Source organism: Loxodonta africana, chromosome 3, assembly GCF_030014295.1.
Source record: "Loxodonta africana isolate mLoxAfr1 chromosome 3, mLoxAfr1.hap2, whole genome shotgun sequence".
Taxonomy (NCBI): domain Eukaryota; kingdom Metazoa; phylum Chordata; class Mammalia; order Proboscidea; family Elephantidae; genus Loxodonta; species Loxodonta africana.
The window spans coordinates 37,157,112-37,184,964 of record NC_087344.1 but is presented as its reverse complement, the minus strand read 5'-3'; the positions used below and the strand labels follow the sequence as shown (position 1 = coordinate 37,184,964).

General features: G+C 53.0%; 1 protein-coding gene across 1 annotated transcript in view; it reads right to left on the bottom strand.

Annotated features, from left to right (window-relative positions):
- PRDM16 (PR/SET domain 16) overlaps positions 1 to 27,853 on the bottom strand; it is a 446,538-nt gene that overhangs the window by 37,539 nt on the left and 381,146 nt on the right. The window contains exons 5-8 of the mRNA XM_064281129.1: positions 17,107 to 17,209; positions 9,426 to 9,648; positions 6,563 to 6,710; positions 5,182 to 5,335 (exon numbers count right to left, since the gene is read on the bottom strand). Of these exons, the coding sequence (XP_064137199.1) occupies positions 5,182 to 5,335; positions 6,563 to 6,710; positions 9,426 to 9,648; positions 17,107 to 17,209 (628 nt within the window). The remainder of the gene's footprint in view (positions 1 to 5,181; positions 5,336 to 6,562; positions 6,711 to 9,425; positions 9,649 to 17,106; positions 17,210 to 27,853) is intronic.

Here is a 27,853-nt window from a genome sequence, read left to right as displayed (position 1 = left end):
AGGGGGGAAGTTAGCCCTGGGCAGGGGGCCATGGAGAAAGAGACTGGTCCCAAATTTGAGAAAAGTGAAAATCCTGTTACCAGGAGCCCCTTCCCCATCAGAGAGGCTCTGGCTGATGAACCCGGAACCTCTTCTCCTAACAGGAGATGGCAGTGCTGGCTGGAGCCAGACACCAGGACCTAGTGGTCCTGAGGAGACCCTGTCTTGGCCATTTTCCCAATGACAGGTAAATTGTCAACAGATGACTGGCTTTTCTTTCTCCTCGTTTTTCTAACAAGAAAGAAAGAAATACGCATGCACACACACAAGCACAGACACACAACACATATTCAGCAATACTCTCACACTCACTCATACACATGTATGCACGCATGTGTGCACACACACCCAAGGCACACGTGCACAGACAACGCACGCCCATGCACATTCACACACAATGCGCACATGCACGCACACACAACAGTCTCAATAACATTCACAGTTCACACACATGCACACACTCGAGGCACACGTGCACATACACACACCCATGCACTCACACACGCCCACATACAATGCACACATATATTCACACTAACATGCAGCCACACAATGCGCACATGCACGCACACACCCACTCTAACACACTCATGCACAGTGTGTATACATGTCTCTCTGCAGGGCAATTTGCTTCCTACACGCGGCCCCAGAGGAAACAATGATTCCAGCGTGTTCCTTGCTCACTGCAGTCTGCGGCTGGCTGATGTCATGCTATGCTAGCTGGGAACCTTTTCTCTGCGATTACCGTGCTCTCTAATCACAATATCTATTTATATTAGCCGCTCAGCCTTCCTGGTTGTCTGGCATGGTGGGAAGTTTTCAAGGCTGAGGGGAGAAGAACTTTGCCTCATTTAATCAAGTCCACCCTTTTTGGGAGGCTGCTAGCTGTGAGGAGCCACTCCACAGGGATGGTCTATAAATACCTCGGGCCACGGCCTTCAGGGAGGAGAGTGTGGCCTTGGCTCTGTTGGCACTGGCCAAACAAGTGGCCCTTGCTGTGCCCCGACCACGGCAGGTCCGGCCAGCAGCTCCAGCAGCTCCTTAGTTCAGGGCCAGCCTGCTGCTCAGGGTGCCCTCAGCTCCCACCATCTTCTCACACATGGGGTCCGGAGGTGGTGGGCCCCAGGAGGCCTTGGGGACACCAAGCTTTCTCGGGGGGAGGCTCAGCAAAGGGTGAAAGGGAGGTGCTGGGGACGGTGGCCAGCAGGCTCAGTACCTGAGGAGGGCCATGCTGCCCGCAGGGCAGAGGGAGGCCTGGGCCTGGGAGCGGCACCGGACGGGATGGGCCCTAGGCCCTGCCAGGATGAGGGGCCCTGGAGGGGGCTCACTCCTGGTCAGCAGTCCCCTTTCTTTGTAGTGTGCACATGGATGTATACACACACAGACACACACTTATGCTCACACCCACTCACACACACCCATACACAATACTCACACTCATACACATACTGACACACAGAGGTTCCCACTCATGCAGACAGACATCACGTGTTCATACTCACATGCACTCACATTTACACTCCCACACACACACTCACACACGCACACACTCACACGTACTCATTCCAGTGAAGGTGCTTTTCTGAAAAGTGGCCAAGAAGAGCCTTTCCTCCTCCATGTGTCACATGCACAGACATGTACATGCATTCACGCATATATACTCATACATACGTGCTCACACACATGCTTACTCACACACACACACAGATGCACACACTGACACGCACATAGTCCAGTGAAAGTCCTTTCCTGAAAACTGCCCAGGAAGACATGGCCTTCAAGCCCAGACACACTCAGACACATGCAGACACACACCCACACACACAGTGCACACATCTGAATTCCCCAGGGGCTGCGACCTTGCCTGAGAGGTTAGGGCGCTGGTCTGGGTGGTCAGCAGGACAGAGGCTTGGGGACTCCCAGGCATTCAATGCTGATCTGCGTGTGCCACGGGTGTGTGTGGTGTCACCCGGCGGCAGGTGGACACAGAAGCACGTGTGAATGTGTGCCTACTGCCTGCCCGCTCCCAAACCACCAATGATCTCTTTGTGAGCAGTGCTGCGCGGTGTGGTGGCCTCTCGGTGTTTGAGCGCTTCCTGCCCAAGCCTGACCATGGCCCCTCTCACCTGCTGCCTTGTGGCTGGAAAATGCACAAGGCTTACTCCACATATCTAAGCTAGTTTTAAAAATCTGCATCACTCCGGCTGAATGAAATGTTCACAGATGCTGCCTGGCCAAGTTTGGGGTTTCCTTTAACTTCATCCCTTAGCAAAAAGCCAAGACACAGAAGTGAACTTGGAGCCTAGACCAGAGGCGGAACCGCTACGGATACCGGCAGGTCCGGCCCAGGCATCCCCGTCTTCCCTCCATTCACGTGAGGAGTGTTTGCGGCACTGTGGAGACACGGGCTCGGAACCTTCCAGAGTGCTGCGGTTCCTGGAACTTACATTATGAATATGATCCAGCAGACTTAAAAAGTCTTGTTTGCGTGCCCAGAAAGGCAATAACTGTTAAGTCTTGTGAAGAGTTTTCTTGATTTAAACCTCTGCGCTATGACCTAAGGTACTCATGGGTGCCCCTCCCACAGCATGAGGCCTTGGGACACTGGTACATCCCCAGCCCCACTCCCAACCCAATGTAGTCTCTTCCCAGTCCCTCCTGGGGGAGATGCCTGGCCAGTACAACCCTGCTCAGATGCCCCTGTCCATGGCTGTAATGAGGGAGGTGGTGGGTGAATGAAAGATAACATTGTGGGGGGAGCAGTAGGCCCCACTCTTTCCTCCTTTTGGTTCCTTTCCTCCAGAGGGTTGGAGTCTGAGTTCTCTCTACTAGGCAGCTCGAAGCATGGCTGGGGACAGAGGGTAGGAGGGGGCACAGCCCCAGCTCACGACTGTGGGATACAGCCAGTTGGGGTCCAGCTGCCAAGCAGGGGCCTGATGGGCCAGTTAGCATCACCTCTTTGGGACAGGGGCACCCACATTAGTATGAACATCCTGATCCCAGCCCCCCAGCTCCCAGGGTCATCTCACCCAGCCAGCCTTGCCCTACAGGCGTCACGGACCCTGAGCAGCTTGAGGCCCACACTCCAAGTCAGGACCGAAACCAAAACCCAGTGCCCTCGAGTCGATTCTGACTCATAGTGACCCTATAGGACAGGGTAGAACTGCCCTATAGAGTTTCCAAGGAGCGCCTGGCGGATTCGAACTGCCAACCCTTTGGTTAGCAGCCATAGCACTTAACCATTACTCCACCAGGGTTTCCCTAGAGTCAGGAGCAGGCCCTAATGCTAGACCCTGGGCTCTGCACTGGGATCTTAGAGTCTGGCCACTGGGCATCTCAATGCCTCGGTTTCCTGTCAGCTGGAGATGACACCTGTATCCACGCCTGCCATGGGATTTTGTAAGGATGTAATGTGATAAGGCGTGGTTAAGGATTGATAGATATGGCGTGGGAAACCATGACTCAGCACAATGCCTATGTGAAGTTATGACTCAGTTCCTGTCTGATGATGGGCATTCCAGAACAGACTGGAAGGAAGTGCATCGTGAGCCACTGTGGGGTATCTGCGGAAGAAGGTCAAGACAGGTGCTTGGAAGCCCAAAGGCCGGTGTGTTTGGGGAATGAGTGAGGTGAGAGTCGTCGGAGAGGGGGATTACAGTTCACAAAGTCAGGTCGCAAGGCCTTGTGGGCCAGTGTAGGGACTTGGGCCCTGATTCTCCGGCAGTTTGGAAACCAGTGAGCATTCCCGTCTGGAACACTATGAGCTGAGTCATAATTTCACATAAGCATTGTGCTGAGTCATCGTTTCCCACGCCATATCGTATCGATCCTTAACCCTGCACCACTGTTGGCTGAGACCCTTAACCCTGCACCTTGGCACCCTGAGAAGCTTCACCCTGCACCGCTATCCCCTCAGTCCCTTAACCCTGCAACACCGTCGCCTGTGCCCCTTAACCCTGCACCCTTGTCCCCAGACCCAGTGCCAAGAGCTCCTTAACTCTGTACCCCAGTATCCTGAGAAAATTAACCCTGCACTGCTCTCCCCTGAGCCCCTTAACGCTGCAGCACTGCCCCCTGAGCCTATAACCCTGCAACACTGTCTTCTGAGCCCCTTAACCTTGCACCCTGGCACTGTGAGAACCTTAACTCTGACACCTGTTCCCTGAGCCCTTTAACCCTGCACCCCTGTCCCCTGAGCCCCTAAGCCTTGCTCCACTGTCCCCTGAACTCCTTAACCCTGTGCCCCTGTCCCCTGAGCCCCTTAACCCTGTGCCCTTGTCCTCTGAGCCCCTTAACCCTATGCCCTGTTCCCTGAGCCCCTTAACCCTGCACCCCGTCCTCTGAGCCCCTTAACGCTGCACCCCTGCCCCCGAGCCCCTTAACCCTGCACCCGTCCCCTGAGCCCCTTAACCCTGCATGCTTGTCCTTGAGCCCCTTAACCCTGCACCCCTGAGCCCCCTAACCCTGCACCCCTGAGCCCCTTAACCCTGTACCCCTGTCCCCTAAACCCCTTAGTCCTGCACCCCGTCCCTTGTGCCCCTTAACCCCACACCACTGTTCCCTGGGCCTACTGTCTCCTGGCTGGTGTCTCTGTCACATTGTGCACCTCAACTGTCTCCTCCCACTAGCACAACATCTCCCTGGGGGGGGGGCACCTTTATTTACAGCAATCCCCCACTGCCCAGAACAGTCCCTCGTATAGCAGAGCCCCTAAAATGACATTGTGATGCTGAGCAGGATATACTCAGCAAACCTTGGCTAGCGTGCCTATGCGGCAGGCAGCAGGGGTGCCCCTTGGAGACCAGGGGAGGGGTGTGGTGGAGCAGGGAGGAGGGGAAGGGGAAAGGGCTGCTGGCTCATTCTGCAAGATGGTCCCTCCCCATGCCCACCAGGTGCCTCCTGCCACCGCATGGAAAAGCAAAGGAGAGGAGCCAGAAGGGCAGGAGGGAAAGCAAGAGGGGTGAGCAATGAAGACGAACCCTTAAAATCAGGGGGCATGAGGGGCTGGGCTGTGCACAGCAGAGACGACAGGACCTGCCCAAATGCTTTCTGAGCAGACAGGGTCCCGTGTATGGGGGGTGGGCGGAGGGGAGGGATGCGCGCTGGGGTCGCTCGTGTAGCAGGCCGGTGGGGACGACTTACATATGAAGGGCTTGACCGTGCTGTGGATATGCTTGTGTTGCTTGAGGCCCGAGGACGTGGCGAAGGTCTTCCCGCAGTCGGGGCAGGCATGTGCCCTCGCGCCCACGTGCTGTGAGCGGATGTGCCGCTGCAAGTTGCTAGGGTCGGTGAACACCTGCAGAGACAGATGCCATCAGGCGTGCACCTGCTGGGATGCCCCGGTCTGCTCCTCTCTGGGCCGGCTGGGACAGGTCCTGCTGTAACACTGGCCTACTGTGTGGCCACAGAGTCTCCCTCATCTCAGTTTCCTCAGTAACGTTGTTGTTGTCAGCTGCTGTCAACAACACAGGGACCCCATGCACAACAGAACACAACGCTGCCCATTCCTGCACCATCCCCATGATCGGTTGCAGATTGGAAGGCTGTGATCCATGGGTTTTCATTGGCTGATTTTTTGGCAATGGATCACCAGGCCTTTCTTCCTAGTCCATCTTAGTCTGGAAGCTCTGCTGAAACTTGTTCAGCATCATAGCAACACGCAAGCCTCCACTGACAGACAGGTGGTGGCTGTGCCTGAGGTGTACTGGCTGGGAATCAAATCCAGGTCTCCCGCACGGAGGGTGGGAACTCTACCACTGAACACCACGGCCCGCTCTTCAATAAGGCCTGAGAAAGCGCTGACACAAGGATGCGCCAAGACAGGAACGCACAAAGCATTTTAATCTGACACGCTATGAAACTTGAGGGCTTGGGGATGCTGCTGTTGGGCTACGAGGCCCGCTCCCTGCCAGGCTCTTTCTCTTGCTGGTAGCAGGACGAGAGTCCCTCGCTGGGGGAGAGCCGGGTTCCAGTTCCGGTCCTCCTCCTTCTGAGCCATGTGACATGATCCTCTCTGAGATGTCCTTTCCTTCCCAGCAAACAGAAGGACTCTAATAACCTCAGGGGCCATCACAGCCACGCTGCCGCACCTCATTTGAATTTTTACTGCTGGGTGGAGGAAGGGTGCCAGGATCACTCACCAGTCTGCACCTGAGGCCATGCACGCCTGTGGGTGGGGAAGGCGTACAAGCTTATCCGTCTGCACCTCGGCTGCGTGTGCGTGTTAGCAGGGAAGGTGTACAAGCTTCCCAGTCTGCACCGGAGGCCGTGTGTGTGTGAGGGGGGAAGGTGTACGGGCTTACCTGTCTGCACCCTGAGGCCGTGCGTGCTTGTGAACAGGGCAAGGTTAAGCCTAATGTGCTCACTCCTCTGCACCCTGAGGCCATGGATGCGTGTGAGTGGGGCAGGTGTAAACATTTACCTGTCTGCACCTGAGGCCGTGTGTGTGTGAGCAGAGCAGGAGTGCACGCTCGCCTGTCTGCACCCTGAGGCCAAGCGTGTGTGTGAGCGGGGCACCTGATACCTTCACGCAGTTTTCACATTCGAAGCGCTTGCCGCTGTCGTGGGACATCTGGTGGCGGATGAGGTTGGACTTCCAGTTGAAGGCCTTGGGACACTGGTCACACTTGTACTCGCGCTCCTCCGTGTGGATGATCATGTGCTGCTCCAAGCTGCGCACAGGGGTCGGGGGTCACTGTGGGGCAGGAGGGGCCACCCAACACGCTGGCGCGCCCAACATGCTGTTCTCAGCAGCCTGCCTGTGAGGCTTCCACCATGCCCTGCTTGGGACCAGAGCAGGGCCTGGTGTCGCCTCTGCCCCTCCTCTCTGGGTAGGGCACTGAGGGACACCGGTGTGTGTGTGTGTGTGTGTGTGTGTGTGTGTGTGTGAGGAAGCAATGCTCAGATGGAGCTTAGGCCCTCACCCAGCCCACTCCCAGGCAGCCAGAGACTGGCTGGGGCAATCCTAACCCCAAGGCTAAGCTCAGGCCTAAAGAAAAAGGGATCCAGAAGCTTCCAACATTCCCACAAGCCCCAGAAACCCCAGACCATCCCTCTGAGGGGTTTCAGGGATGCTCACCAGCTGAGTAGGCTGAGTGCTGCCTACCCCCTTGCCCTGTGGAACGGGAGGCTGGGAGCGAGTGAACAAGGGGTCTCTGAATGAGCCGCTATGGGGTGGAGTGAGCACAGCTGCTCAGGCGGGCGGCCCACTCGGCTGAGCCGGCGGCCCTAACCCCCGTCTCCAGGGACGACCTGCTCCTCCTGGCCCAGGTATGACCGTTAATCTTCATGAGCAAAGCAGCAATACATCACGGCCTGTTAATTACGGGGCCCAGCCATCCATTAAGATCAGAAATGCTCGGTTCTTTAGCGTCAGGAGATTGTATCTTTTCCCTGTTGTTAATTGTGATTTATGCGTTTATTTAAAGAAAACACGGACCCTCTTGAGCAGCGCTCACTGCGCAGGGCCTCGGCCGGGATTTTCTCAAATGCTTATTTTCTCTGTCATCTGTTCGGGTGGAGGGTTTCCAGTCCCCAGGGAGACCGTGTGGGGCCAGCATCAGATTCTGAGCAACTGTATGGCCGGTTAGAGGCTGCATGGAGTGTTACCCGGACGCTGCCAAGCTGAGCTGGGGAAAATCTTGGCAGAAGGAAGGAAGGACCCATGGTGGAAAAGTTTCCTCACTCCCTGGAGCACTGGGCTGAGTGTCCTAGCTTTTCCCCATCTAAGCCTGGGGAGTTCATTTCCCAGGGGATCAAGGAGTCCCCAAGGCCCCTGCCCCTCCTGGCCTGAGTAGGGGAGGGCAGCTCCAGGCTGGCCATGCTTGGCCATCACATGCTGGCCCTGATGCCAGGTCTGTGAGGTGCCTCCTGTCATGGGGCGTGCCACTGGGCAGAGGTAGAGGCTGCTGTCTTGAGGATGGGGACTAGTGGTGACCCCCACTCCTGCCCTCTGTCAGAAAAGGAGTGTGTGTCCGGGGGTTAGGTGTGTGACACATGCCCTCAGCAGTGGAGTGTTGTGGCACCCTGGTCTCAGACATTGTTATGGAAGTGTCCAGGACTCGATTCCTGGGTGTCTCAGCCATGGCCTTATGTTTCTTTATTTTTGTCTTGTCCATCTCCGCAACTTAGTCCCTGTCCATGTAGAATGCAGGAACCAGCTGCATCAGCCCGGGGACTCACAGAGTGTCCCAGGGGCAGGGTTGCAACCCAGCTCCTGGTTCTGATGGAGCTGGCATTTCACAAGCAGACGGGGGAATAGCGGACTCAGACCCCTAGCACCCATGCCTGTTTCCCCCAATTCCAGCCATGCCAGAGGGATGAGGGTACCTCTCCCCAGCGGAGTACCCTAGAGGGGACCCATCATCCCATCTATCTCTGGAGCCCTCAGCCCGTCAGGTGGACAAGGCTGAGGGACAGAGCTGACCTTTTCCTTGGGTTCCAGGGTTCCTTCTGTCTGGACAGAGTTCTGGCTCCCGGGGAGGAGGACGGGGAGGAGGGGGAGAAAGGAGGGAGATGAGGGAATCAGGGAAGAGGGGTGAAGAGGGAGAGGGAGGACAAAGGAGAGGAAGGAAGAAGAGGGCAGGTGATAAGGGAGGAGGAGTATGGAACACAGGATGGGGAGGAGGGGAGAGAGGGAAGAGGGGGAGAAGGGAGCAAGAAGGGGAGGAGGAGGGAGGGGAAGGGGAGGGGGAGGAGAAGGAGGAGGAAGAAGAGGAAGGGGGAAGTGGAAGTGGGTAAGGAAATGGAAGAGGAAGAGGGGGAGGAGAAAGAGGAGGAGGAAGGAGAGGAGGAAGGGAAGGAGATAGAGAAGGAGGAGAAGTAGAAAGAAGCAGAGAAGAGAAGAAGTAGGGGAGAAGGGTGGGGAGCAGAACAAGGGAGAAGGGGAGGAAGGGGAGGAAAAAAGGAAGGAGGAGTGGAGGAGGGGGAGAGGAAAGAGGATGAAAGAAGAAGAAGGTGAGGAAGGGGAGGAGGTAGGAGAAAGGAAAGGAGGGAAAAGCGGAGAAGGGAAGAGAGGAGGAGGGAAGGGGGAGAAGGAGAGGAGGAAGTGAGGAGGAGGGGAGGAGGGAAGACAGGAGAAGGGAAGGAGGAGGGAAGAGAGGAGGAGGGGAGGAGGAAAGACAAGAGGAGGGGAGGCAGGAAGATAAGAGGAGGGGAGGAGGGAAGACAGGAGAAGGGAAGGAGGAGGAGAATAGGGAAGAGAGGAGGAGGGGAGGAGGGAAGAGAGGAAGAAGGGAGGGAGGAGAAGGAGAGGAAGAGGGGAGGAGGGAGAAGAGAGAGGAGGGGAGGAGGGAGGAGAGAGGAGGAGGGAGAAGGAGGGGAGAAGGGGAAAGGGGAGGAGGATGCGGAGGAGGAGGCAGAGGGGAAGGGAGAGCAGGAGGCGGCACCTGTACTTGTTGGGGAACATCCGCTCGCAGTCCTTGCACTCGTGGGCCTGCCCATCTCCGTCTCCGCTGCCTGTGCCGCCCAGGCCCTCAGGCTGGAGGCCATCGGCCAGGCCCCCGTAAAGTGTGGCGCCCACTGAGCTGCACGCATACTTCTTGTGGCGCCGCAGGTCCAGCTTGGACTGGAAGAGCTCATCACACTCGTCGCAGCGGAAGGTGTGCTCCTCTGAAAAAGAGGGGGCCGTGCAGTGGGCAGGGGGCTGGGTGGCCGACCCCATGGTCACTGTCCCCACTGTGGCCCATGCTCGTCGCTCCTGCCACTGTCCTTCCCATCCTCGTCCAGATTCCAAGAGTGGCCGCCAGGAGTGGGGTGAGGGCTGTGAAGACCATAGGGACATCTGGAAAGCCCCGAAGCCCCCGCGCTCTGCCCCCCAATAAACACAGAGAAACACTGTCCCCATCTCCCTCCGCACGTCCCAGGCGGCCAGCGTGGGCTTAGAGGCCGGAGCTCGGGAGCATGGCAGGAAGTCAGGCCAAGAGCTTTGTTTATGAATCAGGAGGAAAAAGCCGACGGAGATCTAATGCATATCATAAATTATTGTCGTCAAGGTCAAACAAATTAGAGGGGGGCAGCTATTATTAAGTTTACGAGGCGGCATCCTGACCACGGTGCCAAGCCAAACAATCAGCCTGGAGCTGTAAATTTTCCCGGGGGAGGTGCTGGGCCCATCCCCAGCTTCTTTGGCCTGGTTGCTGTCTGAGCGGCAGCTTTCCACTCAGCACACTGTCTCCCTCCCTGCCCAAGGAGGACCCCGGGGCCCACCCAGGTCTGCAGAGAGTACATGCGCAGGAAGCTCTTGCACAAATGAATGGAAAGGTGTGTGTGTGTGCACACGTGGGCATGTGTGCAGATGTGTGCGTGCATGCTGTGTGTGCATGAGTTTGCAGTTGTGTATGGGTGTACACACGTATGATTATGTGCATGTTGTGTGTGCATGTCTGCATGCATGTACATGAGTGCCCATATTTGAGCATGTCTGACCTGTGTTGTACATCTTTGTGTAAGTGTGTATGCATGTGTGTGTTTGCACACGTGTTCCATGAGTGTGCATATGTATTCATGTGCCTGTGTGTGTTTCTGCATGTGTGCATACTTGTACACTTGTACACAGGTATGTGGGTTTTCGTGTGTGTAACTGTGTCTGCGTGTTTGGGCATGTGTGCATTTGTACACCTGTTTGTGGGTTCAAATGTATGCATGTATGTCACAATGCATATGTGTACATGTGCGAATGTTTTGTGTGCACATGTATGATTATGTACATGTGTGAATGCACACGTGTTAGCTGTATGTATTCATGTGTGTTGTATGTATACATGTTTGTGGGCATGTGTTGGTGTGCACATATGTATGCATTTGCATTCATGTGTAAATGTAAATGCATCCGTACATGTGAATGTTTGTGTTATGTGTTTGCATGTGTGTGTGGGTGTGTGTGCACTTGTGTGTGTGTGTGAATGTGTGTCTCGTGTGCACTTGCGTCTGCATGCATGTTGTGTGCCGTGTGTGCAGGTGTGCATGCATTGTGCGTGCATGCGAATGTGTGTGGTGTTTGTCCGGACTAGTCTGGTGCCCGTGTTTGTTTTCCAGGTCAAACAAACTAAAGTGGGGGGCAGCTATTATTAAGTTTACGAGGTGGCATCCTAAACGCGGGCCTTCATAAATGTGGACCGAATGCTGGGCCTGCCCTAGTGGGTGAAGTGTTGCTGATGCAGGGCAGATGCCAAGAGGGCAAGGGGAGGTGGGCGGCAGATGGAAGAGGAGGGCCCCCTCCTGCCCCATGTTGTAAAAACCTCCATAAACACGGATTATTCCAGAGCTTACAGCCTGGGCAGTGTGTGAGGTCTGGGGGAGGCTTGGGAGAGGGGGTCACCACCTTGCTGATCGGAAGCTTCCATGAACTTAAGAGTAGAGGTGCTGTTACCAGGATCTGGCCCGGGTCACACCCAGCATCCCCACTGGTGCCCAGTCCCCCTGGTGGGCACTCCTGCGGGCAGCTAGCTCTGAAATGCCATTGGCCACACGCTCCAGACATTGGATGATCCCTCATCGGCTCCATCTGACACACAGCGTTGGCCTCCAGAGGCAGCTTTCCTTCATGCCTTGGGCCAGAGGCAACTATCTGGTGGCTTGGGCCAGGAGGAGCCCTGGGGACTTTTCTGCTAGGGTCAAGATGCACAGACTCCCTCAGTGGCTCATCTGCCAGTGCCTATTGTCCCAGCCTGCTCATGTCAGCCTGCTGTCCAGAAACCACTTGTTCGGGGAAACAAGAACATGAAAGGGAATGGCAACAGAGTGTGCAGAGTGTGTAGAGCCATGTCCCAGCACCCAGCCCTGCTCTGGGGGCTGCGTCCCTGCATCTGGACCTCGCTCCATGCCTTAGCTTGTGCCTCGGCACCCTGCCCCAAGTGTCTCAGGAAAAACCCCTACTTGAAGCTTTCCCAGACACGTGCTGGGTTGCAAAACAGATCAGAATGAAGCAAGATGGCCCAGCTAGTCCACACAAACCACAGAACCCCCTGGGACGGAAGGGACAGAGAAGGTGGCCAGGCCAGGGAGACTGCAGCAAGCTTTGCGAAGGCACGGGCCCATAGGAATTGTCCCTGTAGAGCAGCCAGGCAGACACGGAAGGGAGCACCGGGGCCCGTGGGAGTTCCAGGGTGGCAGGCCCCTGCAAAGGCAGAGGAGATTCTAACATAAGACCTACGTGAGGGCTGGCTCTTGTCAGGTGCCAGAGTGGGGTCCCTGATAAACAGGAGGTAACACAGTGACTCATGCCAAGACACAATCCCCCTCGAAGCCTACAAAACGTTTCATTCAAAATATAATCCATAATACAGACTCTTCTCAGAAAAAACGTCTATTGTGAAAAGAGCACAAAGAATGATGTTAGGGGTGGATGTTTACTGGGGGTCTCTACGTGGCAGGCGCTGCTTTAAGAATGTCTGCTATTCCCACATTTAAGCCTCTGTCAACCCAGGAGCACCCAGGTAGGTCCTCTGCCTCTGCCCACTCTATGAATGATTAACTGAGGCTGGGGAGATGGAATAATTGCCCAGGGCACCCGGCAGGGACGGGGTAGAGCCGTGTAACCCGAACTTTCCTGCTGTTTTGGTGCCCAAGAGGCAGGAGGGCCAGACTCCCAGTTTCCCATGCAGGTCATGAGAAACGCAACATGGCTTTGCGCGTCTTGGATGCGGTCACCCTTATTCCCCTGAGGAGGCCTTCGCCTGTCTTTGGAAATCTGGACTTTCACTTGGGGATGAGTGTGTGATACTTGAGCACCGAGGGCAGAGTCTTAGTACGGAGCTGAATGCACAGACCACATGAAGGGGCTTTTGAGGGTTGATTCTGGCTTCCTGGGCTGGAGAGAGCTGAGGAAGCACACTCCCAATAGCATCAGGATTGAGTTAGAAATGCCAATTTTTATTCTACTCTTTCTGCATCAAACTAGGAACAAGCCGAGGGGCAAAGAAGTTGAAACTTGAAAACAAAAACAACAAGTAATGCCAACCCCACCATCCACGCCACTAACTGACTTATTTTTCCAGCTTTGATTTGGGATTTGGGCTGACAATGAAAATACAGCCCGTTCTCCTCTGACGGCATTGAGGGTGTCCTGGAGGCGACAGGCTGGCCGTGGTAGTAAACGCCGTCCTCCTCCTCCCGCCCCACACGGATCACATCTGCCAGAGCCAGGTATAGCACATACCCCTGGCGAGGGGTGCAGACAAGTCCCCTGCATCTTCCACCCAGGTAAGGCTGGCTTTGGATACACACCTAGGTGTGCAGGGCTGAGGCAGAAAGGATGGGCACAGCCTACATCATTTTCATTTTCCAGCACAAGAAATTCCATCTTAAAGAGATAATAAAAGCACATGCTATATTCTCCTTATATATTATATTTGTCGCTGTTATTAGTTGCCGTTGAGTCAATTCAGACTAATGGCAACTCCTTGTGTGCAGAATAGAAAGGCTCCATAGAGCTTTCAAGGCTGTGGTCTTTCGGAAGCAGCTTGCCAGGCCTGTCTTCGAAGGTGTCTCTGGGCAGATCGAACCAACAACCTTTTGGCTAGTGGTCGAGCGCTTAACTGTTTGTACCATCCACGGATTATTTTATTATTATTATACTATACTATATTCTATTGTAATGATGTTAGGTGCCGTCCAGTTGACTCTGACTCGTAGCAACCCTACAGGACGGAGCAGAACTTCCTCATAGGGTTTTCTAAGCTATAATGTTTAGAGGAACAGATAGCCAGGTCTTTCTCCTGTGGAGTGGCTGGGTGGGTTTGAACTGAGCACGTAACTGTTGCGGTTAACCACTGCAAGCCGTTAAACTGAGTGCTTAACCTTCACACCAACATGGCTCCTACTATACTGTTACGTTATATTATATCATTATATCATACTATACTATATTATATTGTTTTGCATCATTTCATATTATGTCATATCATATCATATCATATCCTATATCATATCACCTTATATCACTTATCACATTACATTATAATACTATATTTCCCTGTTTGTCTGCTTTGCTCTACATACAATGCATTGTGTCCTCTTGCCCTAAGCCTTCTTAGTCATTTCCACAGCTTTACATATTATTCGTATGTGATAAAAAGTCATATTTCTCATTCAGAGTCACCTGATTTCCCAGTCAGTTTACCCTGCATCCTACCGCCTCCTTCTCACAAGGCCTCACACACATCTGCTCAGAAATCAAGTCTTGTGCTTCCGTCTGCACTGGAGTTCGTTCTACCCTCAATGGTGACACCTTTATCCATCTAGGTTTCTGTTCAAGCCAGAGGTGTTCTTTTTTTTTTTTTTTAATGAGTCTTTCTAAAAGAAAAACATATTTGAATGGAAACCATTTTCCTGAGGTTCTCATAAGGGCGAGAAGTTCTTGTGAAAGAGAAACTCTCCCCTTCAGCATTGACCAAATAAAAACAAAATAAAAAGTCATTGTTGTACTTGCGCACTGTTGAGTCGATTCCAACTCACAGTGACCCCATATGACAGAGTAGAACTGCCCCGTAGGATTTCCTGTGATGAAATCTTTACGGGAGCAGATCACCAGGTCTTTTTTCACATGGAGTGGCTGGGTGGGTTTGAACCACCGACCTTTCAGTTAGCAGTGAGCGCTTAGCCATTGTGCCATCAGGGCTCCTCAAAAAGTCTCTAAAACGAAGGAATTGGAAAGTGGCTTCCCTCTGCCTCGAACACTTGTGTGGACGTGAGAACTAGGTTCCCTCCCTGAGCCGCGGCTTTGAAAGAATGTTTCCCAGTGCTGAGCTGCAGGCTGAGGCTGCCTTTCCCCAGTCTGCTGGCAAACAAGGGCTCTGTTTCTTCCTTGCTACCTGGGCATCATCCCCAGCAACAACCGCCCCCCCCAACAAAAGAGCAAAAATTGTGCTGCAAAAATTATCTGTCTCCATCTCAGTCGGGTGGGGCGGGGGGCATGGTCTGGGGTAGAGGAGGTACCTTCTTACCAAACCAAGCCAAACCAAACCAAGCCAAACCAAACCAAACCAAGCCAACTGCACAGCAGCCGATGTGTTTGTCAAACCCGTACCTCTTTCGTCTACCTAAAGTTCCATCAGGAACTCACGTGGCCGAGCAGGAATGCCACAGAAAAATAAATCAGAGCCTAATGGCTTCAGAGAGCCGAGGGGGAACACAATTAAGTGGCATCAGCATGCTGATCTACCAGGCTCGGAGCTCAAAGGAACTCAAGAGCTCACTCCAAATTCCTGCAGTGATAAGGGCCTGGCTGCATTTAGCTGGGGCTGGGAGAAAAGATTTTTTATGATAATTATCTTAGTGAGGAACATTTTTGCATTTTCTTTCTGTGCGATTCAGAGTTTAGCTGGGGTTGGGGGGGTGGTGAGGCAAAGATCTTGACAGGAAAGAGTATGAAAAGTCAAATATTTGATGTTGGACTATTATGTGTAGAAAGCAATTAGCTCCTCACAAATGTTGGATAAATTATTAGGAAAACGTAGACCCTGGTTATTTCATATCGGGGGCTGATATTAGGAATCAAGATTTAAAAAAAAACCTCTTGGCAGAATGGAGATTCATTATACAAATGAAATTTCCTAGTCAAGCCCTCTCCTTAAGTAGATTTATCTTTCCGAGTTCTCATGTGCTATCTAAGATTAAAAAGGTCTTTTCAACAATTATTTTAAGGGAAATGAGACCTTCCCCACGCTACCTAGCTCTCGGCAATTTATTTTTCTTTTCTCAACAGCCTAATTAAAACCAAACTTTAGAAGAGCGTACGGAGAGGATCCGGCTCGTAAAATCGTCCTTCTGTGGTGATTTCCTTTTAGACAACCCAGGGACAGGGAGCTGCTGTTGACTAAAGGAAGAGCCCTAATTACTGGGGCCATGTTGGCGATGGAAAGGGTGAATTGAGGCAGAGTTCCCTGGGTCTGGTCTCAAAGTTTCCTGCGAACTCCAACATCCAACTCCCTGGCTGAGCTCAGGCCACTTCCTGGCCGTAGAATTCGAGTGGCTCCTTAGAGAAACTTGTAGTTAATGGCATTAATTATTAAGCCATAGTGTGTTTGGAGGGAAAGGGAAAGAAAGACAAGAAGGAAAAAAGCACCTCCCTCCGGTCTCTAGCGCCAGCTCGGGCAGGAATCCTGAGCTCCAGAGATGGCTGGCAGGGGGGTGGCTTTTCTGTTCACTTGTGAGGTCTCCCTCCAAGAAAAGAAGCTGGACCAGGAACCCCGGAGCCAGCTGCTCCGCAGCGACCTTTCCTCAGTAATTCAAAAGCTACCCTAGGACCCTGAAGGTGACTAGACACAGCGCTTAACAATGTGAGTGAGGAAAATAAACCTGTCTTTTGGAAAAAAATGAGCCTGTTTGGGGTTCAGATTTCTCAGGTATCCTCTCAGGCTTACTAGGGTGTGGAAGAACCAAGACAGAAACCTTGTTACATCTCCCACGTGGAGGGAAGGACAAACACCGCGGGACAGATCGAGAAGGAGGAAAACTCCGAACACTTTCCGAGCACAGCTGGTGTTTGGAAAAGCTGATTTGCTATCAGTACTTTTATGAGACCTTCCCCCCACCACGAGCCCTCATTTTTCCGTCGCATCAGATAAGTGCTCTCCTAACATTTCTCTGGGACTTGGCTTTAACTACAGATGGACATGACTTTCCTACATGAGGTGAGGCTGGTCAGGATACAGAGTTCGGAAGTCCAAAGGCTCCCAAGCCACGGAACTAGTTGGGGGATGAATTTTTTTTTTTTTTTTAAAGTCCTGGGGAAAGCAAACGCTGCTGCTGCTACTGATGATAATACAGTTAAAAAAAAAAATACACCTGGGACTGCAACACCGCAGAGAGCTAATTCGACACGATACCAATTCCAGCCCTATCTTAAAATTCAGGATGCAGCTCAGATAACCCGAGGAAGGAGAAAGGGAAGTGGTTACGTGGAGCTGTGGAGAGGGTGGCTGTTTCTAGGGGGAACGGTTGCCCGGCGCTGGGATTCCAGCCCTCATTATGTAGCATGGAGGGATGAGGGGCTAGGGTGCTCCCGGGTGTCTCTGGGTGGCCCCTGCTCCCCTGTGGCGGGGGGGGGTAGCCTTGGCGGGGGCTTACCATCCAGACTGGGCGGCATCGTCCCCAGGGAGTAGGCACCTTCCTTCATGTGCACCAGCAGCTCCTCGCCTGGCTCAATGTCCTTAATGACTTTATAATAAATCTAGGATGAGAAAGCAGAGAGAAGGCGTGAGTGTCTGTGGTGGTGGCTGCTTGCAAGCACTCAGCCCCGCGCCCTGTCGACGCTGCTAATTAGAGAGGCTGGCCCACGGGCCACTTGACCAGTCTTCTAATTGCCGCTAAGAAGTTCCCCTACTGAACATCCTCAGAATATGCTTGGTAGGACTGACGTCCTCTTTCAATTGTGTTTGAACAGTTTTCGAATATTTGTAAAGGGGTGCAACATTAAATAGGTGAGAACTGACCTCTAAAAAAAAAGACCTCTAGCTTCCCAATAATCGGTATGCCCCTTCCCACCCCTCCAAAAAAAGAAAAAATCTGTTGCCATGGAGTCAATTCCAATTCATGGTGACCCCATGTGTTACAGAGTAGAACTGCTCCATAGGGTTTTCTTGGCTATGATCTTTACAGAAGCAGATTGCCAGGCCTTTCTTCCATGGCACTGTTGGGTGAGTTTGAACTGCCAATCTTTAGGTTAGCAGTTGAGCAAGAACCAACGGCAGCACCTAGCGACCTTGAGTATGTCCCGGGGTGGGGTGGAGGTGGGGGGATGATTCTTTTCATCACAAGTGGGGCCAGGCTGATTCTCAAGCTTCTTTTGTTTAGTGTGTATGTAAGCGAGACATCTTTTGCCTCTCTGGGAGTGGTCTCGAGTCTAGACGGGTCATGAGTGAATTTAGACGTTTATAAAGGTGACCATGAGCTAACGCAGAGGGCTGGCAGTTCAAGACACCACAGTGCTGAGGGCATCAGCGAGGGAAGGCGGAGGGGAAGCATGTGCCCAGTGGCTGGCCATGGGTCTGCAGATAGGGGATATCCCTGAAAACAGGGGTGGGGGCCTAAGGGTAGATTTTGCAGCTGGAGAACAGCCCTGCGGTCTTGGGGAACAAAATTTGGAATGTTTTGCTCAATGCTCCGAGCAGCACCCTTGTGAATCATGTCAGCTGGAGCGTGCCGACGTGTCTCCTGAAAAAGGAAAGCCTGCCTTGGAGAGCCGAAGTAGCAGCCAAGATTAAGAAAACTCTAGCAATTCAGAAAGGGGGGGTATGGCAAGGGTCGTCAGGGATGGAGTCTGGGGACTGGATGCTGTAGGCCTGGGGCATCTAGAAGAAAACCAGGCCTCCTTGGCCTCTGCCAGACTCTGCACCTCCTGCCCTCTCTGGGGACTGGAACCTCCAGATGGGGTCACTTACAGGGGTGTCCCACTTCTCATGCGAACAGAGATGACACCAGGGAATGGCATATTTTAATCCAGAACCATCGGACAGGGGTGTACTTTGCTTTGGCTGACTCACTGCTTACCACCCCGCCCTGCATGTGAGCCATCAGCTCCCACTGAGATAATAAGGACCAAGGGGCCTCCAGGACCTGTATGTGCCCCCAGAGGCCTGGTTGGGAGGCTGGAGAAAGACCCAGGCCAGGCCTATCAGCCTGGGGACCTCCGGGTATTGGTTCTTCCAGGCCTTTCTGGTTGAAAGGTTCTAAAGTGCCACCTGCTCATCCAGAGGGCCTAGGCTGAGGAGGAACTGTGCACAGCAGCCCTGGATGGTGGAAGGAGGACATCATCCATGTAAACAGGGATTGTGAGGACTGGGGAGGGAAGGGTTTCCGGGTGAAGCAAGCGGCAGACCTTGATGCGGGGTGGTGCTCCGGTTCCCCGCTCACGGGCCAGGCAGTAGCAGAGCAGGCTTCCCGGCAGCAGCTGGCCCAGACTGCTAAGCCCATGCCTGCTTGCCTCTCCCCTCTCCTCCCCAGAGAAACATCTGCACAGCCAGCTTCCTGATGGGGGGGGTCAGACACTTCTCCCTGGTGCCCCGAGGATGCGTTCTCACCGCTGTTATCTCCCCAGTCTCCTTCATCACAAACCCCCAGTCCTGCGGAACCCCAGAATACACCAATAACTCAAGTGGACAGAAGGGAGCCCCGTTGCGTCCCAGAACTGACTTGGGTATTATTCCAGGGCCCCAAACAGCGCAGAGTAGAAAAGCAGCCACGGGCATATTCATCTTATTAACGTACAAAGTTCTTTCCACGTCAGTCAGGGGCACTATTTTACTTGGCCATCATTCTCAGATAAGCCGTTAAAATAATGATAAGATTTTAAAATAGAGAATGCAAACTTTACCATTTAACTTCTCCAACTCAACGCATTGTTATTAAGATACTGGTTTTGTATCCTCTCAAAAAAAAAAAAAAAAAACCACACAGTGGCTGAATCATTGTTTAAAAATATCAGATTTTCAGCCATTACATCTCAGTACAGGTCAGGGTGCGGCGAGGGGCGTCCAGCTTGGGGAGGAAGTCGGCACAAGTCTGCGGACAAGCCGCGATGACCAGCATCTGCCAGTGAGCGGACGCATCCAGCAAGCGCAATTGTAATGCTGGGCTCTGGTTGCCGGCCGGCCCGGGCGCCCGGGCGCAGGGTGAGAAGGGGCAGGCGGGTTCCGCGGGGCAGCGCGGCGGCTCCTCTCCCGCAGTCCCCGTTAGAGGGCAATGTTGGCCTGGCCACCGCCGCCCGGCGTCCCGCCCGCCCCGACCCGCGACCCCCGCCGCCCCGCACCGGCCCCGGGACGCAGAGGGCGGCTCTGACCTGGTCCCTGCGCGGCGCTCCGAACGGCCGCCTCTTCCGCGGTAGCCGGGGCTACGCTGCACTCGTGCCGGCACGGCGGCGGGGGATGGGAATGGGCGCGGTCCGCCTCCCTCCTCCGCCCCCACCGGCTCCCACCGGCTCCCACGGCACCCCCCCCGCCCCTGGGCACGGGGACGCCTGGGACCCCACACCCGCACCCCGAGATCCGCCCTCCGAGGGCCGCCCGGAATCCCGGAACCCCACAGCCCTCAACGCCTCTGGCGGTGGGTACTCCCGGGACCCCACGCCACACTCCCACCCCGGCTGCAGTACTATCTGGCCTCCCCCTCCCACCTCCCGGAGCCACCCGGACTCTGGGGAACCCCTGCCCCACATCTGCCTCCTGGGACCCACTCCGAGGCTGCCGTCCGCACGCCCCCCTAGGGAAGCTCCGAAGGTCTCACGCGCGCGCCCTGGGACCCACTGGACGGCCGCGCCGCTCCGGCGCTGGCTGGAGGCCGCCTGGACTTTGAGCTGCAGACGGTGGCATTAATGGCTATTAGTGCTAATCGCAGGGCCGGGCCAGGAGGGGTGGTGGTGGTGGTGGCTGCCGGACCCTCCACTCCCCGGAGAGGGGGAAGGTGACCAGGAACCGCTGCAAACTTCCCCAAACTCAGCCCGCCCGCCTTTGCCATCGGAGGTCCACCCGGGCGACCCTGATCTGACACACAAGCGGGAGTTCTCACATGTTCCTAATAGCACAAAAGGCCTTATCGGCCAGACGCGCGCGCGGGCACAAGCTCAGATCCCTGGTCCGCGGGGTCTGGCGACTTCCCGGGACAAAGGCCCGGGCTCAGTGGGAGCTTGGCGGCAGGAACCGCCTGGGCCCTGTCTGCTGGTGGCAGAGACCGTACAAACTGAGCATTTACTGTACTGGGCGGCCCGTTCCAGCACACTGTAATACATTCTTGCAGCAGCCCCTAAACATTCCTTTAGCGGTTTAGAACCTTTCTTTCATTCTATGCCTCTCAGTCGGCCATATGCAGACCTGGGCAAGCCAGCATTGAGGATAGGCTAGGCTGAAGAGCTTGGGGCAGGGAGGGACACGGGGGAGAAGTTTGCCCTCAAGGAAAAAGAAATCCCAAGTCTCTTCAGTCCTCCCTGGGTCTTCAGGGAGGCCGACCAGCCACAGGAAAGGAAAAAGAACTGGGCATTTGTTTAGGTGACAGCAATGGAGAGCCCATGACTTTTTCTAAACAGTTGCATCCGCCCCAGTAATTCAGTCATGCCTGAGTCCTCCGTTCGTTCGGTACTGCTGCATAGGCAAGGCTGAGCTGGAATTTTCTCTTTGGTTTACGGATCTGGGGGTGGGGAAGAGCTTAGCAACAGCTGAGTTTACTAGCTCCAATAAATGTCTGCTCTAAACGGCTTTAAAAAATAACGATGCCAAACAGGACTTGATCTGAAGTTAAGTCCTTGTTTCAACACTTCAGGTTCTGCCCGTAACGACAATGCCTTGATTGAATGCGGCCAGCACCACCAAGAACAGGGTCTCAGAATTACAACTATCTTTCAAGTGACCCTGCCTGTTTTCTTCCTCTTGTCTCTCTCTCCAAACACAGGCAGGCGGCTCCTTGGAGGTACACGGGGGGTTCTGGGGAAAATAAATAATGGCCAACTTCTCTACAAAAGGCAGAGAAATTGCTTGAGAAAAGTTGGATTTAGCACAGGTCGTATTCATTTAGATCCAGCCATTTCCGAAAATAAGCCTCATCCTCCCATGCCCCCCTCCCCCAGCTGTTTCAAATGTTACCAATAAGGGTTATGGGTTTTACAGTGGCTGTCAGTTTGGGATTTTTTTTTCCTCTTAGAGCTCTGTTAAGTTTTTTTTTTTTTTAAATAATATCAAATTGATTTCACAAGAAAAGATACGATTTTCAAATAATAGGAAGAAAAGATACGATTTTCAAATAATAGGAAGACTTCAGTGCCAGAATTTCCCTACCTACTTAGTCTTAGAAATTTATAATTCCGGTAAGTGAAAAACTCCATCTAAATGATCCCAGGTAGAAATTGCTAGATGGTGGATGAAAAGTCACAAGGACATATGGTAAGGCAATTCCTCCTGCTTCCCAGGGATGAATGGTTTTCTCAAAAAAATGCAGAAGTGATCAAGTGGACTTCTGGGCTACTCTTTCCTCTTCGAGACCAGTTTGAGAAACTTTAAAGGAGCATTTGAATAAAATAGATGAAATCTCTTTCAGCGTGCTTATCTTAAAAAAAAAAAAAAAGAAAGAAAGAAAAATCCATCTCCCTCCATCCTGGATTTCTGAATCCAATTGTGTTTGAATTTGTTAAGGCTCTGGCATGGTGCAAGAGGGGTTTTTCTCACAAAGGGCTTGTACGCATCGAACAGAATTTGAATTCCTCTAAGCCCGTGACTGAAAAGCAAGTTCTCCTAATAACCCGATCGGTTGCTCGGCCTGTCCTCCCAGAGAGGACATGGGTCTGAGGGTTTTCCTGAGTGTTTCTTGTCTCCCAGGGACCCCTGAAAAGGCTAGGTGGGTGGCAATGCTGCCTTGTTGCTCACAGGTTTTGGGAGATTCACTGTGTACCTTAACGGCTTGCCGTCCCTAAACTGTGGGCCATCTCCCTCTGGGAACAAGCTGGGGACACCCAGAACTCTGGGGCTAGCTGAGCATTTGGTGTTTAAAAAAGAAACCTAGCGATGCTCTGGGGTCCAGCAGGGAACACATCCGAGGCCTTTATTTCGCTTTCTTTTGCTCTTGCGTTTGCATCCGGAGCCTTCTCCCAGTTGATCCGCTTGCCTGCTTTCTCAGAGCTGGGCAGGAGGAACGGGACAGCAACTGTGGGCTTGGCAGTGTCCGAGGGCTCCGGGGACAGGCAGGCAATTCCTTCCTCTGCTCTAGGGAGGACAAGGCTACTTGGGGCGCCTTGGGATTTGCCACGTTTCTCTCTTTCCACAGGTGGCTGAAGAAATTTGATTTGTGCTTCAATCTTTCACATTTTTGTTGTTATATATTCTGGCACCTTCCCAGCAGCTCAAATATTTAAGACCTTCTAGGTACTTATCTTTTTCTTAGTTGCAAAGTTTGGCTCTGGGTATTAATTGATGCATATCTAAATTATTGGTCCACACTGAAATTATCTTCATTGTTCGTAGACAGTTTCTTCCGATGAAGCGTTCCATTTGATAAAGAAGAAAAAGAATATAAATCCCGGTCAGCGATGACAGCAGGTAATTTATTCTTTGTTCCTGGCCAAAATGAGGCTCCGTTTCCTCCGAAGAAAGCGCTGTACAATGTGGCCGTTTTCTGAATCACAACAAATTTGATCGTGTTTTGAAAGTCTTTTGTCAACGGGGTGGGAAATGTTCAAATGAATCCCCCTGCCCTTGCCCTCCTCATTTCAAAGGAAAAATGGTAGCTAATTGTTGAAAGCCAACATTGAACCCAGCAAATTAATTGAAAGATTTTTAAATTAAAAAAATGGTGGGGGAACAAAAGCGAAGGGAGGAAGGAAGCGTGCTGGCAAAGCGTGATGGATGTCTGATGCCCCTTGTCAAAAATTCCAACCCCGGCAGATCACGCGCCCCGACAGACAAGAGGGACCGACGTCGGAGCAAAGGAAACGAAAGCAAAAGGAAAATGCCCTCCGTCCGAGCAGCACCAGGTTTTCATTAAAAGCCAGGGCTGGTTCTCAGGGGTGCAGGCTGCGTGGCTATCAGTCGGCTAATCTTCTAATAAAATGCCTTTGTATATCGCACTCTGAGAAAGAGATTAGCCTTGTCTGCTTCCACTTTGGGGAGACCCGGCCCCTCATGTGCAGCTTAGTACACTCCGGCTGGAGCGCCTGTGGCCTGCTGGTGGCCGGCCTGGGCTTGCCTCCTACTCTGCCCCTGGAATTGCCGTTGTCCTTGGACTTCTCCTGATGCCCAGCCAGCCAGAGGGGCCGGGTGGCCTGGGCTGATTTCGCCTGTGTTTCATGGGCCTAGCTGGCCTTCCTGAAGTGCCCTGGGGGCCTGGAGCCTGCAGTCCTGCTCCCCAACTTGTGCATGTGACCGCAGCCTCATGTCACATCGTCCCCCGCCCTCTCGGCCACTTGACATCCTGCACCAGCCTTCTCTCCCTATTGAGGCAATGTTTAAAAAAAAAAAAAAGCACTGTGCCTTGAATAGGCCTCTTCCCACCTCTGCTTCCTCCTGGGGCACTTTCTTACTCAGCTCTTGTTTTCTTTTTGAACATTAAAACAAATTCAGGAACAGACACTGCCTGTGTCTCCAGAAATGTTTCTAACCAACTGGTTTGCTTGTAATTGTGGGAGAGAGAACCACCCAGGGGTGATGCAAATGTCTTGACTTTTCCAAAAAGAGGAGTGGGACCTGAAGGGGGGTCGGGAGCGGAGAGGCAATGTCGCTGGGAGGGGAGGAGTTGGGCCACCCAGGGGGAATTGAGATCCCTGGGGTCTTGGCTCTGCTTTCCTGTTCATGCTAAGATGACAACGTAAATGAAAGGCCCTATCTTAGCACCCCAGGGGTGACTTCAAAAATGCTGTTATCCCGACCACCCCCAAAAGTCTGGGAGAAAGGCTCTGTCTCTTGGCTGTCTGCTGCGGGTGTTTTGTTCCCATTGGTGACCGGCCTAGGCCTTTGGTGCAGGAGGACATGCCTGGTGTGAAGGCGGGACACCCTTGGCCATGGACTGTGCATGGCCTCTCATGTGTACAACAACCACAGGCACCTTTCCGGTGGTGGGGCCAGAATCCACGAGGAAATTTCATGGCCCCATGTGGCCTCTGCTGCTGCTCAGCTCGCTCATCCTGTGCCCCAAGGCTGAGGGCAAAAGGGGTGTCAGGGTGATGAGGTGGTCACTGCTCCCCTGAGGCCCACCAAGGCAGGGCACTTGTGGTGTCTCAGGGGAGGACCCTCACTGCACAGACGAGCATACAAGCCAGGCCAGTGAGCTCTTCCCTTCAGTCCTGCAGCCAAGGGGATGGCACCAGTTTTCCAGGAGCCAGTGACAGGCTAGTGGTAAGGTGCCCCTGGCCAGCTCTGTGTGGGGAGGAAAGGCGGGGAGCCTCTGTGCCTGTGCCTCCCATAGCCCTGAAACCCTGCCCACCAGGCATCCTTTGGCTGGCGGCATCAGGAGTTGGCTCATCGGAGCAAGTCCTCTGGGGAACTTGGTGGACACACACTGACCCCTTCCGAGCCCCAGAGTCCACTTTTTCTCATGTCTGCCTCTCCCCTCCCTCCCTCCAGGTCTCCATACTTCTTCTGCACTGAGGCAGGGGTCTCAGGGCCTGTGGGTGGGGATGTGATCAGAGATCTGAGTAGGCTCCTGGGGGATCAAGGCCTGGTAGGTGGTCAATTTTACCTGTGAGTGCTCCAGTGCCTGGCTTCCTGGGCTCCTGAAGTGCCCCAAGACATGGCTGGAAGCACTTTGCTGCATGGAGTTACCCAGGAGGGGTGTGACGGCCGTGTCCACCTCCAGACCCCAGAGCACAGAGCCTCAGGGGCATGGAGGCTGTGCCAGCTCCAGAGCACAGAGCTGCGGGAGTGTGTGGCAGTGTCCAGCCCCAGAGCACAGAGCCATGGGGGTGTGGGGACTGTGTCCATCCCTAGAGCACAGAGCTGAGGGGGTGTGTGGCTGTGTCCACCCCTAGAGCACAGAGCCATGGGGGTGTGGGGGCTGTGTCCACCCCCAGAGCACAGAGCCTTGGGGTTGTATGGCCATGTCCACCCAAAGAGCACAGAGCTGAGGGGAAGTGGGGGCCATGTCTATTCCTAGAGCACAGAACCACAGGAATGCGGGGGCTGTGTCCATCTCCAGAGCACAGAGCCACAGGGGTGTGGGGGCCATGTCCACCCCCAGAGCCACTCCTAGTTATGTGACCCCCTGCAGCCAGTGGAGTCTGGGAGGAGCCCAGGATGGGATGAGGGGGATGCCAATGTCCTCGACCTCCCTCGCGCTACCCATGAGTTCATCTGTCCTGAGACTGTCTGGAGGCCAGGCATCCACATTTGCAGGAGTCCTGACGCCACTAGCAGAAGGCTCAGACGGAAAACTGAGCCAGATCCCTACCCGTTTGCCAGCCTGAGCTCCCAGTTCAGCTCTCCCCTCTGCCTGCTAGGGGGCGCGTTTTCCTGATGGCTGTGGCTTCAGGAACTTTCTCTTCAAGAAGCTGGAGCCGCCTCCTGCCCATCGCCTTTCTTCTCTGGAAATTAGGATTAGGTCATGTGTCTTGAGCTTCCAGACAGCATTCACACTTTGCTGAAGGAAGTCATTTCCCCGCTGAAGACTCTTTGGTAAAATGGAAACTGTTTATGGATCTCAGCTAGGGAGTCCTTGCCTTTGGTGTCCGTTTGGTATTGGGAGGTGTGTGTGTGTATGTGTGAGAGACAGGGAGACAGAGATAGAAAGGGTGGGACAGAGAAAGACAGAGAGATAGAGAAAGATATCGTTCACTTATGTGTGTGTGAAAGACAAAGAGAGAGAAAAAAGAGCGGGAGAGACACCCACAGAAAAAGGGAGGAAGAGAAAGTGATGGAGAGACAGAGACAGGAAATATTGTTCACTTATTTGGCGGGAGAGAGAGACAGAGATATTGCTCACGTGTGTGTGAGAGAGAGAAAGAGTGAGAGAGATTGTTCACATATGTGTGTTTGTGAGTGTGTCTGAGAGAGAAACATTGTTTATGTTTGTGTGTGAGTGTCCATAAGGGCCAGGGGACCCCAGTAGAAACTCTGGGGATCATGGGAAATCTGAGAAACCCCATTAGTATAATACAACGCTTCCTTTTCAAAGAGAAGCCTGTCTTCAAAAATCTTGGTTTTGTTATCGATATTTCAGGAACTTTTTATTTTAGCCACTTGGAGGGTCAAAATATCACTGGCATTTGGCAGCGACCTGCCTCTCTGTGGTTGGGACCGGGGAGCAGGAACACTTCCTGTGTATGAATTGACTCGACATCTATTTTTTTGGGAGACTATTTAAAAAATAGTTTAAAATCTAGCACATCCCTTTTAAAGAGGTATTTTTAAATGTCATTTATCCCATCAGGAAATATTTATTAAGGACCCATGTGCTTCCGAGAGTAGTTTTTCATATTTTTGATAGAGTTTAAAAATTATCATTGTTATCAGTCAAAGGAAAATACATCCTACAAATTGGTGATTTCTTTGGATGTTTGAAATTCCCAGTTGAGACTTTGGAACCAGCAGCCAGATACCTGAAGGTGCCCTCAGCCTGTCCTCCCTGGCCCATTCAGCCAGTCTCCTCACGCCCAACACTGGTGCCTGCTCCCCAGGATATTCGAAGGCTTGCTACCACACTGCTTATTAAACTTGGAGGTGAGCTTTGCAAGGCCATCAGATGGATGGAACCTTCTCTATGTGCCTTAAATCCAATTCCCCTTCACTCAAATTTCACTTTCATCTGGAAGAAGGAAATTTTTTTTTTAACATTTGCATTTAATTTTTACTATGATTCTTTTTGCTTATTTCTGTACTGTTGTTGATGTCAGGTGCTGTTGTATCAACTCCAAATCATGTTGTTGTCAGGTGCCGTTGAGTCAGTTCTGACTCATAGCAACCCTGTGTGCAACAGAATGAAGACACCACCGGTCCTGTGCTGTTCTCACAATCCCTGTTATGCTTTGAGCCCATTGTGGCAGCCAGTGTGCCAATCCATCTAGTTGAGGGTCTTCCTCTTTTTTGCTGACCCTCAACTTTACCAAGCATGATGACCTTCTCCAGGGACTGATCCTTCCTGACAACATGCCCAAGGTATGTGAGACGCAGGTTCACCATCCTTGCTTCTAAGGAGCATTCTGGCTGTACTTCCTCCGAGACAGATTTGTTGGTTCTTTTGGCAGTCAGTATTCTTCGCCAACACCAAATTCAGAGGTGTCAATTCTTCTGTCTTCCTTATTCATTGTCCAGCTTTCGCATGCACATGAGGCGACTGAAAACACCTTGGCTTGAGTCAGGTGCATCTTAGTCTTCAAGGTGACATCTTCACTCCTTAATACTTTAAAGAG